Source organism: Carettochelys insculpta, chromosome 15, assembly GCF_033958435.1.
Source record: "Carettochelys insculpta isolate YL-2023 chromosome 15, ASM3395843v1, whole genome shotgun sequence".
NCBI classification, from domain to species: domain Eukaryota; kingdom Metazoa; phylum Chordata; order Testudines; family Carettochelyidae; genus Carettochelys; species Carettochelys insculpta.
In genome coordinates, this window is record NC_134151.1 from 5,683,828 (window position 1) to 5,699,657 (window position 15,830).

General features: G+C 43.7%; 1 protein-coding gene across 2 annotated transcripts in view; it reads right to left on the reverse strand.

Moving 5' to 3' along the window:
- The window catches only part of RANBP17 (RAN binding protein 17), a 253,947-nt gene that overhangs the window by 52,607 nt on the left and 185,510 nt on the right, over positions 1–15,830 (reverse strand). For both annotated transcript variants that reach the window (XM_075009426.1, XM_075009427.1), the window contains 2 exons: positions 1,738–1,952; positions 346–484 (listed from right to left, as the gene is read on the reverse strand). In XM_075009426.1, the coding sequence (XP_074865527.1) occupies positions 346–484; positions 1,738–1,952 (354 nt within the window). The remainder of the gene's footprint in view (positions 1–345; positions 485–1,737; positions 1,953–15,830) is intronic.

A 15,830-nucleotide genomic window follows, 5' to 3' on the forward strand; every position in this document is an offset into this window, starting at 1 on the left:
ATTTCATTGTTGTAAACATTCTTGAATGATAATCCAAATAGGAGCACATCATTATTATTTTTGAAGTTTCTAACTTGTAGAAAGATCATTTGAAAACATTAAGCCAATACACTACTGGCCGGATTTTCAGAACTGCTCAGCTCCCATTTAGACACCTAAAAGAGGTAGCTCCTAGGTCTCTGGAAAACAATGTGTTCAATTGCAAATGAACATGCTAATGGGCTACATATTGTAGGAGCTTAAGTGAGAGTGACTCGGTTCTGAGTGGCTCATTTTTCAAATCTCAACCTTCTGACTACATATTCCCCACATTCCTATTTTAGCTACCTCTTAAGTAACACTTACCCAGTGCAGTAAGTCCTTCAGATATTGAGGTAAGAATGTACATTAGCACATGAGGTTCTAAACTGGTAATGAAACTCATATGATCCTGCGCGAGACATTCCAAGAGTGGGTAGTAAGACTGACTTAGTTTTCGATATTGCTGAAAAAGAAGAACAAACATTGATACAAATTAAGAAATATTATGGACTACTAAAAATATATCATTAAAATGCAAAGCTAAGAGAAACAGTAACAGGCTTATAACATACATAGAGTGATGATGTAATAAGACCCAATAACATTAAAACTTTACTACAAATATAATCAATCTATCATGGACTTCTATGATTATAGATTGCTGTACAAATACATAAACTCAGCTTTTGTTTATAAAAATCTCTGGGTAACAAAACCATATTAACCTGTTTATGCCACATCCCATTCACAGCTCAGTAAAACTGGTATAAAGTGTTTATCAGATCAAGTATTTTGGGACCAGTTTGACAATTCAGTGGCTAGTGCTGTCTCCTGCTACACTGAAGACGTTTTGAGATTAACCCCAGGTTGGCTGTATGAATCAGAGATTACTGTTTTGTGCGGTGATCCTCCAGTTTGACCAGCATGGGCAGACTCCTGAGCCCAATGACTTTAAGTAGGTTCTGTGTGGGCATATCTATCTATCTATCAGTCTGTCTAGATCCATTTGCAGGATCAAGGCTTTAGAATGGTTTTTTGGGGTATGACCGTCAGTCCTGGCTGCATGGGCATTCATGATCATGTAGCTATTATACCAGTATTTGAACGGGGGTAATTTTCAAAAGGGCTAAATAAAAAGTATTTAACACCTCTAACTATCTGATTCATCCTTTAACAAAGAAAACAGGAGCTACGAATGAAAACATTCTGAAGAAAGCTCTATGATCCAACCAAAGGCTGATCATGCAATCTATTGTCTTTGAGAAGTGAGAACTCCATTTATATGAGACCAGAATATCCCAAAGTTTGGTTAAAATTTTAATGTTATCTTATTGAAAGTACTCTACAAATGTTATATAAATTCATATCAATCCTACCATGACTGATCATATAGGACCAAATACTGCTTGATAATATATCTGGGAAACCCCAGTAAAGGCACTGGATTTGCTCAGACATTTTAAAAAAAAAAGGCAGAACTGGCTTCTCTCTTTTCCAGACATGTGAACATTTGGAAATGTTGCATTTTGATAAAACAATTCAATTGTACACAGATGTGTATGGATGGGACTATAAATATACTAAAACAACTGGACTGAAAAAATTTGCAGTATTTGAGCAGTTCAAGATCCTGCTGTCTCATTAAAACAATTTGAAGCCTGTGGTGGTATTATTTCATATTTCACACAAAGACTCCCAAGGTGAGTAATTGCTTACAAGCAAGTCACTGTGGGATACTGAAAGCAGCATTTTGACAAAGGCCTGGAGTACATTGTCAAAATGGTTGTCCCCATACAACTTGAAGACGCCAAAGCTGACATAATTTCCACATAAGGCAGATTTGAGTGCAGAATAGCAGATGGAAATGCCCTTGAGTTTCAGTGGATAAACCTGATCTTTTGACAGCGTCCCAAGGGATAGGATCTGATTACCTGTTCAGAAAAAAAGAGAAAGAAACTGACATAAACACTGGCAAACCTAGATAGCTTTGTCACTTAACATTTTCATTTCACTCTTTTATCAATTTTTGTCTTTATTTTTAGTATTGCCTACCTAGTTAGGATCTTGCTTTTGTAATTAATATTAAAAACAATTGCAACATGTTACACACATAGTATAAATATATTTGAAAAGCTGTTGAGTAATTAAAGAGTGTAAAAAAAATCCTATGTATTCTTAGTTATCAGCATAGGCCAAGCTCTTCAGTTGCCAGAGATCTTTCAACCCAGGTTCAGCCACAGAGCTTCAGCATGGTTTCACATGGTAGATCTGATTGCAGATCTGGGCCTTTACTGACAGTTTTTTCATATTGTAAGTTAGTCTGGTTTTGATCCACTATCACGGGGGCCCCTTGGGATGGCTGTTTATATACATACACGTTAAACATACTACTCACACCACAGATACGTCTGTTACAAAACCAACTATTTTACCAATCCACAGATGTGAACCACTCAGATGTCAGTATTTCTACAGTAAAAATAGTATAGAACTGTAAATATTGACATTTGTGAGAAGGGAGGTATTATTCCTATTAAAGGAGACACAGGCACACTTATGGCTTGTCTATGTAACACTGACAGATCTCTGTTGTTGGCAGGCAAGGTTGAATCTGGGACCTCTTCTGCATGAGCTAAAACCATATGGATCTTAGCCAAGGCTATAGCAGATTCATCAACTTTAGGTGGTTTAGACACCACTAGAGTGGGGCAGAGCATTACACCCAGCAAACGTGGTCCCAAATATCTAATACTGATTAACTCCAGGAGTGAATACTTTTACTTTGGAATATGACTATATATGTGGACGAAGCTAATTTGGAATAAAGCGCTCTTATTTTGGCACAAGCACCTGCAACACTGGACCATGCTCTTGTAATAGTATAGCTACTAAACAGTGAAACATAACCTTAACACTGATTTTCTGATACTGGTCTTTTGCTCCCTTGACAAATAAATACATAAACCCCAATACAAAGAACTGTGCTTACTATCATTTAATATAAAAACAAGGCTTGATTGCAAGAGGTGTTTCACCCAGCCTTCTGTTCTCCTGATGCAATTTTTGGATCTGTAAATATTGTACTTGAATTAATTTTGTTCCCACAATTAATTCTGGATGCAAGTGCTATCACTCCAGTTATAAGTACATGATCAGCACCTGTGATTGGGTATCTAAATCAAACAAGAGGTTGGATGAAATCCCTAATTCTAATGATGATGTGAAAATATATGTGCTATGTTGTACCCACAGAAGTTAAACCCTCAAAAATCTGGATTGCAGTAATAAAATTGATAATAAAACAACACAATCTATCATACTGGTGGTTTGGCACATTGCAAATACAGTACACCAGCTAGTTATGTGGGGGTTGCATTCCTGTAACCCTTGCATAACTTGAATTTTCACACAAGTTGCGGGAGAGATGGGAACCAGGCTGCCACTTGGTTCCCATCTACCCTCTGCCTGGGGATCCAGGAAACTGAACAGCTCACCAGGGCTGGTCAGTTTCCCTGGCTGCTTCTCCCTGCCTTTCCCTAGAGGTACAGCTGTCAGGGTGACAGCTATTCCACTGGGGGAAGGCAAGAGAAAGGACAGCTAGGTGAGGTAAAAGCCTTTCCCCTGCTTTCACTGAGTGGTGTGGCTGCCAGGTTGACAACCGTGCAGCTAGGAGAAGGCAGGGAGAAGGGGCTGCAGAGCAGTTTCAAGTTGTGTGTAACTTGTATGTCGAGGGTTTACTGTACCAGACACAGACATGGCAGCATTTCACATACTAATTGTGGCAAGAAGAGGGCCTGAAACACAAGCACATGTATGATAAGCCTGGTGTGAGGCCTGAAGTCTAGGCAACAGTAGTCAAAAGTTTGCTAACATGAAGCAAAGTTGAGCTGTGAGCAAGAGGCAGGCCCTGCTCACAGAATCTGCCAACAAGAGGGCTGATATTGCAGAAACACGCCTAAGAGGCACTGGGGCACAAGTCACATAAACACATTCCAGGATAGTACCAGAACATCCCCACACCAGCACACTCCCTGTAGATAAGAGAAATGTACTGATCCATCCTAAGGATAGGGTCAGGATGACAGCATGATGGATAGGGATGCTTTGATCAAACTAAAATGTATAAGGTAATGGGCGGCACCCAAGTACATCGGTGACAGCTCTCTAATACATCAAGAGTAATGCATAATTTGTTAGTATTCATGTATAAAGATGTACCTAAAAGGAGCTTCCTATGTCCAGCATAGGGGGCCGAAGAAAGTCCCACCACTGACTAATCGGAATCCATTGTCAGGAGGCACTCATGTACTAGAACAGGGGTCGGCAAACAAAATAGCTAGAAGAGGCATTTTTTCCACTTGTAAAAAACTCAGTAATTCAAGAGCTGCAATGGATGTGAATATGAGACGATCCTTAATAAATAATGTCAAACCATACTTTTTAAAACCCTATGTTAAGAACAGCGCACACACAGTGATTTGTAGTACGATACATGTTTACTGAAGGACATTTACAAACTTTTTACATATTCTGTTTCCTCACACTGATGGGTGTGTTTTTACCACTGTCTTCCCGACTTTCACTCCGGAACCTTCTGTCTCTGGGAGACACTAGGGAGAGTTATCCAATGTTTTGAGATCACGTATAGTTTGCTGTTTACATATGAACTGCTCATATTTGGGCTTTTAGATGTTCACCATTTACTGAAAATAATCATTTTTTAAGCTTGCAATTATCGCTTTGGGAACCACAAAGAACTCCTTAAAGAGACCCCTGCACTAGGAGAACTGTAGATATTTGACCTGGGGAGCTAAGAGACCCTGTTCGATTTGACAATAAACCAGGCTGGGTGTCTTTGCACCCTACCTGATGCTGTAAACACTGGGGGTTCCCTTGAGGTTTGCTGTGAACAGCTACCTGTGCAGAGTCGGTGCAGCAGACAGAGGGAGCACATGCATGCAGCTAAATGGTTATTAACATTCAATAAAGCAAGACATGTCAGGATACCACATCAGTGAATTGTGACAATCTAATTTTCTTGATCAATTTCTATTCAATGGAAAATAAGGCAAATGAATCTCTTTGATACTTTCGTAAAATTGAAGAGACAAGGTGAGCGAGTTAACACCTTTTAGTGGACTAACTCTGTTGGATAGAGAAAGAGAGAGAGGTTTTGAGCCACCCAAAGGTCTTCTTCAGGTCCAGCTTCTTTAATAGTCTGGAATCAACATAGCTACAACAACACTGCGTAATGTAAAACTAGATTATTATAGTGAAAAGAAGAAAAAGGGGAAGGTACTTTCCACAAGTTGCACCAGCAAGGAAAGGTGTGAAAAAAAACTTCCAGGCAATGTAACCAATATGGTTGAGGTGAAGGTGTTCAAAACTTGAGTGTCTCAAGTTTTCAGAATAGGCAAACACTGGATGTTGGAATTTATGAGTGTCTATGAGTACATTTTAGCACTCTCCACCAACAGGTGTCATTGTGAATGCCAATACAAAGCCACAAAAGAAGGGAATAGGAAAATAACACCAGAACTTAAAAGCAATCAATTTTTAAACTGAGCAATAGATTAAAAAAATCTAATACTACTTCTACAGCAAGGAATAATTTAACCAAAAATTTAAAAAGAAATGTTATTTTATTAAGTTGCTAGGACTGAATGGATTACAACACTAGGTATTGAAATGCATGTTCTAGAAACAATTTAAAGCTCATTAGAAATAATTGTCTCTGGCTACTAGAAAATGTGGTAAAATTTAATCCTCATCCAAATGTTACCTAGGCTCTGAGAACAGGAAATTGTTTTGTGCTACTGTGGCTAACCTCAGCATTGACCCTGTACAGTAACTGCTAGAGCAGCTGAAAGCTGAAGCAAAATTAAAAACTTATATCAAAGTATATCATGACAGAATGTAGATAAATAAAACCGGCATATTGAAAGTATTATTTTTATGTCAGTCTCCTGTAACAGAGAGGTAGAGGTATTACTAAAAATGTAAAGAAACCACAAAACAAAGGAAAAGATGCTCCCACAATGCACAATCTATAGCGCTTGTTCACCTGGGAACCTAAGAAAATACTACAAGGACATTTAAGACTTATCTACACAGCAACATTCAGGAAAGTTAATCTGAATTAACAAAAGGTGTGAGTCTGAAGCAGATTAGTTAAAATGAATTCCAAAGTGAAACAAGATAAAGTGAATTACGGCCACTTCAATTCTGAGCTAACAGCATTCACACAGAGATTTAATGAGGCTTAACTAATGCAGCACAGATTCACACCTTCAGTTAATCTCAATTACTCTTCCTGGCTGTCCCTATGTAGACAAGCTCTAAGAACTATACATAGAACTAAAAGTGAAATTGAATTACTACATTGCAAAGAACGGTGGACTATATGGTCCCCAAATCTTATCAGTTTTTCCCTCTGATAGAAAATTTTAGAATTATCTGCAGCAAGGGACACAACACAGAATCCTTTGACACACTGCTATGAAGGCCTACAATAAGAATTTACCTCCGAAGCAGGAGTCAAGACAAGTCCAAACGAATATAATGGTTTTTTTCCCCCACAACTTCAGTGGCGACATCCTGTCACAAAATCTGCTTAAAATAAGTTGCCTTTGATACAGCATCCAAATTAATGACAAGGTACTGTAATGGAGATATTAATAGCTGGTGCCCTGGCATTTACAGCACAGCTACTGGAAAACAAGCTTAACAGCAGATAAAAGATAGTTACCTGTTCCGTAACTGGTGTTCTTTGAGATGTGTTGATCATGTCCATTCCGAGTTGGGTGTGTGCAGGCACATGCCCAATCACCGGAAGCTTTTTCTCTAGTAGCCATAGGGTTGGTACGGTATATGCACCACCCGCCCCTGCTCAGTTCCCTCTTGCTGGCTACTCCAACAGTGGGGAAGGCGGGGAGGGTTTTGGAATGGACATGAGCAATACATCTCGAAGACCACCACTTACAGAACAGGTAACCGTCTTTTCTTCTTCGAGTGATTGCTCATGTCCATTCCAAGTCGGGCAAATACAAGCCAATGCCTAGGAGATGAGGTTGGAGCCCCAAATGGACTGCAGGACAGCTCTGTCCACCACAGTGTTTTCCTGCGTGTGGTGCATCAAAGCGTAATGTGCTGTAAACGTATGAAGTGAGGACCAGGTGGCTGCCCTACAGATGTCCTGGATAGGCACCTGCGCCAAATATGCCACAGACAATGCCTGCGCTCTCGTGGAGCGTGCCCTAACCACAGGGGAGGAACACCCGCAAGCTTCTAACACTCCTTGATGCACGTCAGTATCCAGGAGGAAATCCGCTGGGAGGAGACCAGAAGGCCCTTCATTCTACAAGCAACTGTCACAAAGAGTTGCTGTGTTCTTCTAAAGGGTCTAGTCCTATCCATATAGAAGGCCAGCGCCCTTCTAACAGCCAAGGTATGTAAACATTGCTCCCTCGGGGAGGCATTTGGGTAAAATACCGGTAGGAAAATGTCTTGGTTAACATGAAATGTGGAGACCACCCTAGGTGAAAACACAGGGTGAGGTCTCAGCCTAACCTTATCCTTGTGAAACACTGTGTACAAGGGGTCCACTGAAAGTGCCCTCAACTTAGATACCCTCCTGGCTGAGGTGATTTACAAAACAGTGTTTTTGGTGGCACTCAGAAACAGCAGGGAGGATGTAGCCAGGGGTTCCTAAGCTTGGCTAACACCAAATTGAGATCCCACAGGGGTAGTGGTGCCCGAACTTGGGGCTTGATTCTTTCTAAATCTTTCAGACTCCTTTTGACTATGGGGTCTGAGAACACAGAAGACATTCCATGACCCAGATGAAAGGCTGAGACAGCACTTAAGTGCACCCTAACCAAGGAGAGGGACAAGCCCTCCTGTACCAGACCCCACAGGTAATCTAAAATCAATGGGATGGGGGCTTGTGAGGGAGATAGCCCTCTGTGAGACACCCACACTGAAAACCTTTTCCATTTAGCCAAATAAATCACTCTCGTGGAGGGTTTTCTACTATTTAACAATAATACTTCCTTTATGGGATCCAAACAGGCCGGCTCTGAGTCCCTCAGCCATGGAGCACCCACGCTGGAGATTGGGATGTTGCAGTCTCCCCTCTTGCTGCATCAGCAGGTCCAGCCAGATTGGCAATATCATCGGCTAGCGGATCAACAGGTGCAGGAGGGTTGAGGACAAGTGCTGACGGGCCCATGCCATTGCCATCAATATGATCAACGCCCCTTCTAAGCAAATCTTGAAGAGGACCCTGTGAACTAGTGGAATCAGAAGAAACGCACACATCACCCTGCCTGATGAGAGGACACTGAAGGCATTTGCCCAGGACCCCAGGCTCTGATTGTGGTAGGGGAAAAAGACCCACATTTCGCACTGAGGCGAGAGGTGAACAGGTCCACCTGGGGATACCCCCACTTCTGGAAAATAGAATGAATGACCTCCGGGTGGAGAGACCACTTGTGATCCATAAAGGACCTGCTGAGCTGGTCTGCCAGTGACTTGTGCACACCAGGTAGGTAAAGGGCCTGCAGCCTGATGTTGTGTTGTATGCAGAAGGCCCAGAGCATCATGGCCTCGTGACACAGGGGAGAGGAGCATGCACCCCCCTATTGTTGATATAGTACATTGCTGTCATGTTGTCTGTACTGACTGACAGGCAATGTCCCGTCAGATTGGCCTTGAAAGTCACACATGCTAGTCTGTGGAGCCGACGGTCCAACACACTCCAGAGAGCCTGGGTTTGTAGCTGACCCAGGTATGCTCCCCACCCCTGGTCCAAAGCATCCATTACTAGGGAACGTGATGGCTGCTGAGGGGCAAAGAGAACTCCTGTGACAACCCCCTCATCCAACCACCAGTGCACGGTCGACAAAGTCCATGTCGGCACAGGAACAACAAAGTCTAAACTTTCTCTTACAGGGCGCTACATCGATGACAGCCATACATGTACAGGGCACATCCTTAACCTGGCGTGCTGTACCATGAAGGTGCACGCTGCCATGTGACTCAGCAAACACAGGTGGCACCTGGCCATCGGGGTGGGAACCGCCAGGATGTCTCAGATGATGGCCCCCATTGACCTGAATCTGTCGTCCAGTAGGAATGCCCTGGCATACCTGGCATCCAGTCATGCCCCTACAAAGTCCATTGACAGAGATGGGACCAACACTGACTTTGCCTCATTGATCAAGAGACCAAGGCTTACAAAGGTTTGATGGATCAACTGTACATGCTGAATCACCTGCTCCCTGGAACGACCCTTGACTAGCCAGTTGTCCAGGTACAGGAACAGCTGCACCCCTTGCCTGCGTAGGTGTGCTGCTACTACTGCCATGCATTTGGTGAAGACCAGTGGGGCCACAGACAGACAGAAAGGCAGGACTGTGAACTGTTAATGGTTCCTATCTGCCATGAACCTGAGAAACCTCCTGTGAGGATAGACTGAAATATGGAAATATGCGTCCTGTAAGTCAAGAGCCATGAACCAATCCCCCTGCCCCAGCATCCAGTATGACATCCAGGTATCTCATACGAAATTTTATCTTTTTCATGAACTTGTTGAGACCTCTTAAAGCCAGGATGGCCCCAAGCCCGCCCCATCCCTGCCTTTGGTTTCGGACTTAGGAATACCAGGAACCAAACTGCTGTCCACTGAACCTGGGAGGAACTTCTCCTATGGACCCAGAATGGATTGCAATTCCTGCCATAAAAGGATCTTGTGAAAAGGGCACCTGAAGAGGGACAGGGAAGGAAGTTGGGAAGGAGGGTGTGAAGAGAACTGAATAGCATATCCCTTTCCCTACCGTACACCAGACCCACCTGTCTGTGGAGATACTGCACCACGTATGGTAAAAGAGGGATAGGCGAAACAAAAAAAGTGAGGATGCTAGAGTGGGTGAGATCGAGTTGACGCTCCCCACTGTGCCATCAAAACTGAGGCTTGCATCCCTGTGGGCCCTTTTGGTGGCCTTGAGGTTGTTCACCTGAACGGCTCCTGCCCATCCTGGTCCACCTTCTACTGCCATCCCTTTGTGGCTGCGGAAATTGTCTTTGCTGAGGACAGGGGTTAAAATGCCTGCGTTAGTTGGCAGGTGTATGCACGCCCAAGGAGCGGAGAGTGGCCCTAGAGTCCTTCAGGCTATGAAAACGTTTATCTGTCTTATCTGAAAATAGGGTAGGGCCACCAAAGAGGAGGTCCTGGATCGTCTACTGGACCTCATGAGTAGTAATAGTAGGCATCCTTCAGTCTACGTAGACTATGGATCAACTGGAGCTCATGAGACAGGCCAGAAACCTGCAACCAAGCCCCGCTTCACATTGCCACTCCGGAGGCCATAACCCTTGTGGCAGCGTCTGCAGGATCCAATGCTGCCAGCAGGGCCGCACTTGAAATCAGTTTGTTCTCCTCCACCATAGCTGTCAAGTCTTGCTTGGCTTCGGGTGGCACCATCTCAGAGAACCTAGACAGGGCGCTGACTATATTATAAGCACACCTGCTAACCCGAGCCTGCTGGTTAGCAATTCTTAACTGCAATCCTCCTATTGAATAGACCATTCTCCTATACAGGTCCAAGCGTTTAGCTTCTCTACTTTTCAGGGAGGGACCCTGGAACCCCTGGCACTCTCTATGGTTAGCAGCGTCCACTACAAGGGAGTCAGGTGGGGGGTACGTGAACAAATTTTCATTGCACTGGGATGGGACAAAGTACTGTCTCTCATTCTTATGGGTCGTAGGAAGGGCAGAAGCAGGGCTCTGCCAAATCATTTTAGCCATAGTGGCAATTGTGTTGATTATAGGCAGAGCCATCCTGGTGGGGCCTGCAGAGGATAAAATGTCTGTGACTGGGTCCATTTCATCCCGGATCTCCTCCACTTGCACCCCCAAGTTTTGGGGCACTCTCTTAAGGAGCTGTTGAAAAGCCCTGCCGTCCTCCAATAAAGGCGTGGCCGATGAGCCTGCCACCATCTCATCCAGAGAGGAAGAAGATAGCCCTTGTGCCTCCATTTGGAGGGGAAGGGCTGTAGTGACCTGTTCAGGCACTTGGGCCCCCATGGAAATTATGGGTAGACCATGGGGCACTGTAGACGCAGCTGGCATAGGCACCAGCTGGCTAGAAAGCCATGCCACAGGTGGCACAAATGGCACTGTTACCGCTCCCTGCACTTGAGTCAGTACTGGTGCCTGGGCTGGTGCCTGCCCCATCGTCACTGGAGGTACAATTATGATGGCACCAGCACCCAGGGGTCCAGTGCTGCTGTAACGGTGCTGGTGACAGTGCTGAGGTCGATGCTGACAAAGTAGATGCAGGCAGCTCCATGATGACCATTGCTTCCTGTCTTTGTTCCAGTGGTGGGGCACCCACTGACATTGATGGTGCCAAGCACGGGATCGGTGGGGCCCCTGGAACCCTTAAAGACTCTCCAATGGCCTGGCCCTGCCCCTCATGAAATGCCCATGGGGTCTAGAAGGGTCACTGCTGAGTTGTCTGCAAAGCCGGTAGCCAACCTGTATCGTCTGAGCGACAACTACAGTGCCTGCAACAGCTATGGTGCAACCTTCTCAAGCTCTCGCTCCATCTGGAGCTTGGGTAAAAGGAGTCCAACTCCGACACCGGTTTAGAAGCAGATGACCACGATGCGGCCATCGGAGTCAGGATTGATGTCATGTGTGCCAAGGACAGTGCTGGAGTATAGGGCACTTGAACCTGGCCCACACTCTGCTGGGTAAGCCCTAGAGTGCTCGGCACTGAATATGGTGTCGGTGTCAGCGTTGACGTGAGCACAGGGGTTGGCATTGCTGTCACTTCCATGAGCCCCAGTCGCTCCATTTCAGTGCTATGGCACTTGCCCTTCATAGATGGAGAAAGACCTGGCACCGTCATCCGCAGAAGTCCTTGTGCCACTTGAAATGCCTCTGGTATTGATGGCAAGTCCAGTGTCTGTGGGCTCCTGCTCTGCACCGGCTTCAACAGACATGCCTCCTGTCCTTGGGCAGTGCATGCAAGAGCTTTGGACTTGAGGCCGCCCTGCTTTGACTTTGGTGATCATGCCTCCTCCTCTTCATTGGCACCGGACATCGACTCCTATGGAGCTGAGAAGGCGATGGTGCCTGCACCTGCTCTTGCTGCCAGGAGTCCTTAAGTGGCGCTGGATGGCACTGGTGCACTTTGCACTGAGGAAGCTCCATTCTCTGCTCCTGATTGAGACTCCTGAGGCTTAAGAGACTTTAAGGCATTGGGCCCTATCTTTCAAAGTTCTGGGCTTAAAGGCCTTACAAATTGGACAGTGATCAAGCAAGTTTGCTTCCCCCAAGCAAGTCACACAGGCTGAAAGCAGGGGGTCACTTTTGGGCATACTTTTGCTACATTTGGAACAAGTCTTAAAGCCTGGGGAGCCAGGCATTCCCCAGTGCTCAGGCACCAATGGGGATGGAAAGCCCCGCCCAGGCTATTAGTTAAAACCCTAAGACTAACTATCAAGTACTAAAACTATTTACACTTCTTCAAGAACTATTTACTCTACAGTAGGCTATTAGCTAAAGAATTGAGCAGAGAAAGCAAGAGCTCCAATGACCAGCAGCACAGCAAGAAGGAACTTAGCGGGGGAGGGGAAGATGGGGATGGGTGGAGGGGGGAAGTTGGGCAGTACATATATTGGTCGCCATATCAGCACCACTCCCGGGGGTGCCGCACTGACCCTATGGCTACTGGCTCGGGCAAAAAGATTCTGGCGACTGGACATGGTCCCGTGCACACCCAGCAAGGAATGCACGTGGGCAATCACTCAAAGAAGAACCATTTATTTCAGGTCTGACTTTCAGAAGAGCTGCATGCCTGTAATTTCAGTTAAAGACAATGGGGACTGCAGATACTCAGTGCCTCTGGAAGCGAGGCCCTTAGGGGTTTATACTATATTCTTCATAGCAATATATAAGATATGCCTATATACCAGTCTGCCATAACACAGGACACTACAGAAAGTGTTCCACTTAGAGTGAAATGGAGAGAAGAGAAACATAAATCTGTAAACACATCCCCTTTTTCACTCAAACACGTTTTTATTTTAGAAATACAAAATGCAGCATGTGAGTATGTATACACATTCAGTAGTCCACAACCATGCCAATCCACCTCAAACGCAATATGCGAGGAGAAAGAAACATCAGGTCCTCCCAAATGAATGTTCAAAATAGTCTTTCGTATTTAAGAAATAAGACAAGAATGAAAGCAAATGTACGCTTGATGTAATGGCACTGTAGGAGACAGAAGGCCTGAGGCAAGTTTTTCACTGCTTTAGACAGGGCACATTTTCTTAGACATGCAGTGTTTGCATTTAGAAAAGGGAAAAAATCCCATTCCATCCCAGACAGTTTTGATCAGGGGGTTCCAGCCTGAGGACAGCAAAGAGGTGCAACATTAATCACCAATGAAACATGTTAAGGTATTGGTGAGAAAAGCAGACTGGCATCAGATGACCACAGCTGGTGCTTCAGCATTGCAGGGCTGACCAGACAGAGAGACAGCTTGGACTGAGCTTTTGAATTGATTTATAGATCAAGAGGATCCTCGGTGTAACTGAGCCATAATTTGGAGTTTTCCTGTTGTTAGTTTGGTGCCAGTCAGACTTCTAAAAGCAGAAATTGTACCAACTGGATGTCTCTGTGTGTAAGGATATCATTATATGAGAGGGATAGAAAAAAAGTCTGTATTTAAATCTTCCCTCATTTCATCTACTGATATCTATCACACTATAATTGAGTTGTATTTCCACATTTACACAAAATATGTACCTATGTTTCCAATTTTTTCAATAGTTTTGTATTGTATGGCATTTTTTCTAAAAGCACTACTTCATAAAATCCTGAGGCTATATGAAACTCTCAACTTTAGTTTTAAAAAAAGACGTTAAAAGCAGTGTAATCTTCCAAGGACAGCACAGATACTCCAGTTTGCCAGAGATTCTCGAATAATAATTTATATTGTGTTTATACAGTCAAATGCCTCTAAAGACATGAATTAATTAACTCTCTCCTCTAATGGTATAGTATTATCCCTATTTTACATATGAGGAAACCAACAGAAAGGAGATCTGAACTGGCCAAGACTATTCTGTGAGTACGTGACAGACCTAGGGTAAGAACCCTGGAGCTCAGAATTCCCAGTCCTTTGCTTTTTCCTTTAGCTAACACCATTTGCACCCTCATTTGATTCATAAGCGTACCCCTATCTGTTAAGAAATATCAACTGAATGATAAAAACACATGGATTTTAGTTTAGGTACTCTGTGATTGAGTGCCTCCATTTAATTTTTAAAGCTAAATTAAAAGTGCTCTTTAACAAAGTCCTGCTGCCATAAAAAGTCATTACTGGCCAACATATGAGATTCCAGAGTATTTCACTATAACATAAAGGTCAGAAACTGCATAGACGTGATTGCTAGTAAATGGTGGCATTTCAACAGTGATGATGGTAAACCAATATACCTTGAAATAGCTTTAGTGCCCGTTATCACAAAACAAATCAGAGAAATACCAATTTGTGTTGGCTAGCTCACCGTAACTCAGACACCTTCCTCTGTATGTTTCAGTCCTCTGGGATGATTCAAACATTTTCAAACTTGGTAGGAAAAGCTGGGCTGCTTTTAAACAAGCCCATAATCTTGTTAGTCTCTCTTTGCATAGGACAACACACATCTACTTAAACAACATTTTCAAAAGGAGACACAAAATGGAAATGAAGAAAGAGGGTCACTTATCCAAGACAGGAGCTGTGGTTCTTCAGGATGTGTTGTCAACATAGATTACCCAAACCACTCAAAGAAGAAAAGAAAAGTTAATGATTTCCCAATCTGTCACAATCAGGCTTTGAAACGATCATTATTGCCCTCCAGAGCCCTTTCAATGCTGCTAAGGACTATATGAACAGTTATTAACAACTGCAAAATATGGACACTGAGATGCAGGCAGAGAAGGTGCCAGATCATGCCAAAGTTCCCAAGAACAATGACAGATAAATAGCTGGAACCAGTCTGGCTCACTAATGTGCTGTTAAATTAGGAATCAGAATAATAAGAGTATGATTGAGAGATTACATGTTAAGGAATGTTTGTGGACTGCTGCATGCATTAATATTTCTTATAACAGCTGTAATCAGTATTTATTTCTTTCTAAAGCTTCACACTAGAACTCATTTGTGCACAGATATGTTTACCTGCTTTAACTTTGCAAATAAAGCTGTTATGTCCTTCTCCTAGGTAATAAAGCTTTAGATTGTTCATTACAGAATTGGCTACAAGCATTGTCTTCAGTACAAGATCTCGAGTGCAGTTGACCTGGGGTAAATGGAGGGGAGTACTCAAAAATACTGTCTGTGACTCTATGTTAAGGCTGTTATAGTGCTTTAGGAATGAACACTTGATAATTAGTTGGTAAAATCTAAGTGCAGAAGTCGTAACCAATTTGGGGGTTGTGCCCTGGCTCTTAGACAGTCTGCCTTAAGATCACTATTCAGAGTCTTGAGCCCTGCAGGATAGTTTGACAGATGCAAATGGAAATCTTGACATAATGAGAGAGTCAAATCTACTTTAACATATATTACTTATGGCAGACTCAGGACCAGGAAGGACACTGAGATCACGTAGTCTGACCTGCTAACATAGGCCATAGAACCAGAACAGAGATTATCTCATCTTCCTTCACAGGAACTGCAGGAGTAGGGGGAGATTACAGTCTCAGGAGGATTCCCACAATTTCTTCATTCTACTAGTGCTTAGTTTTA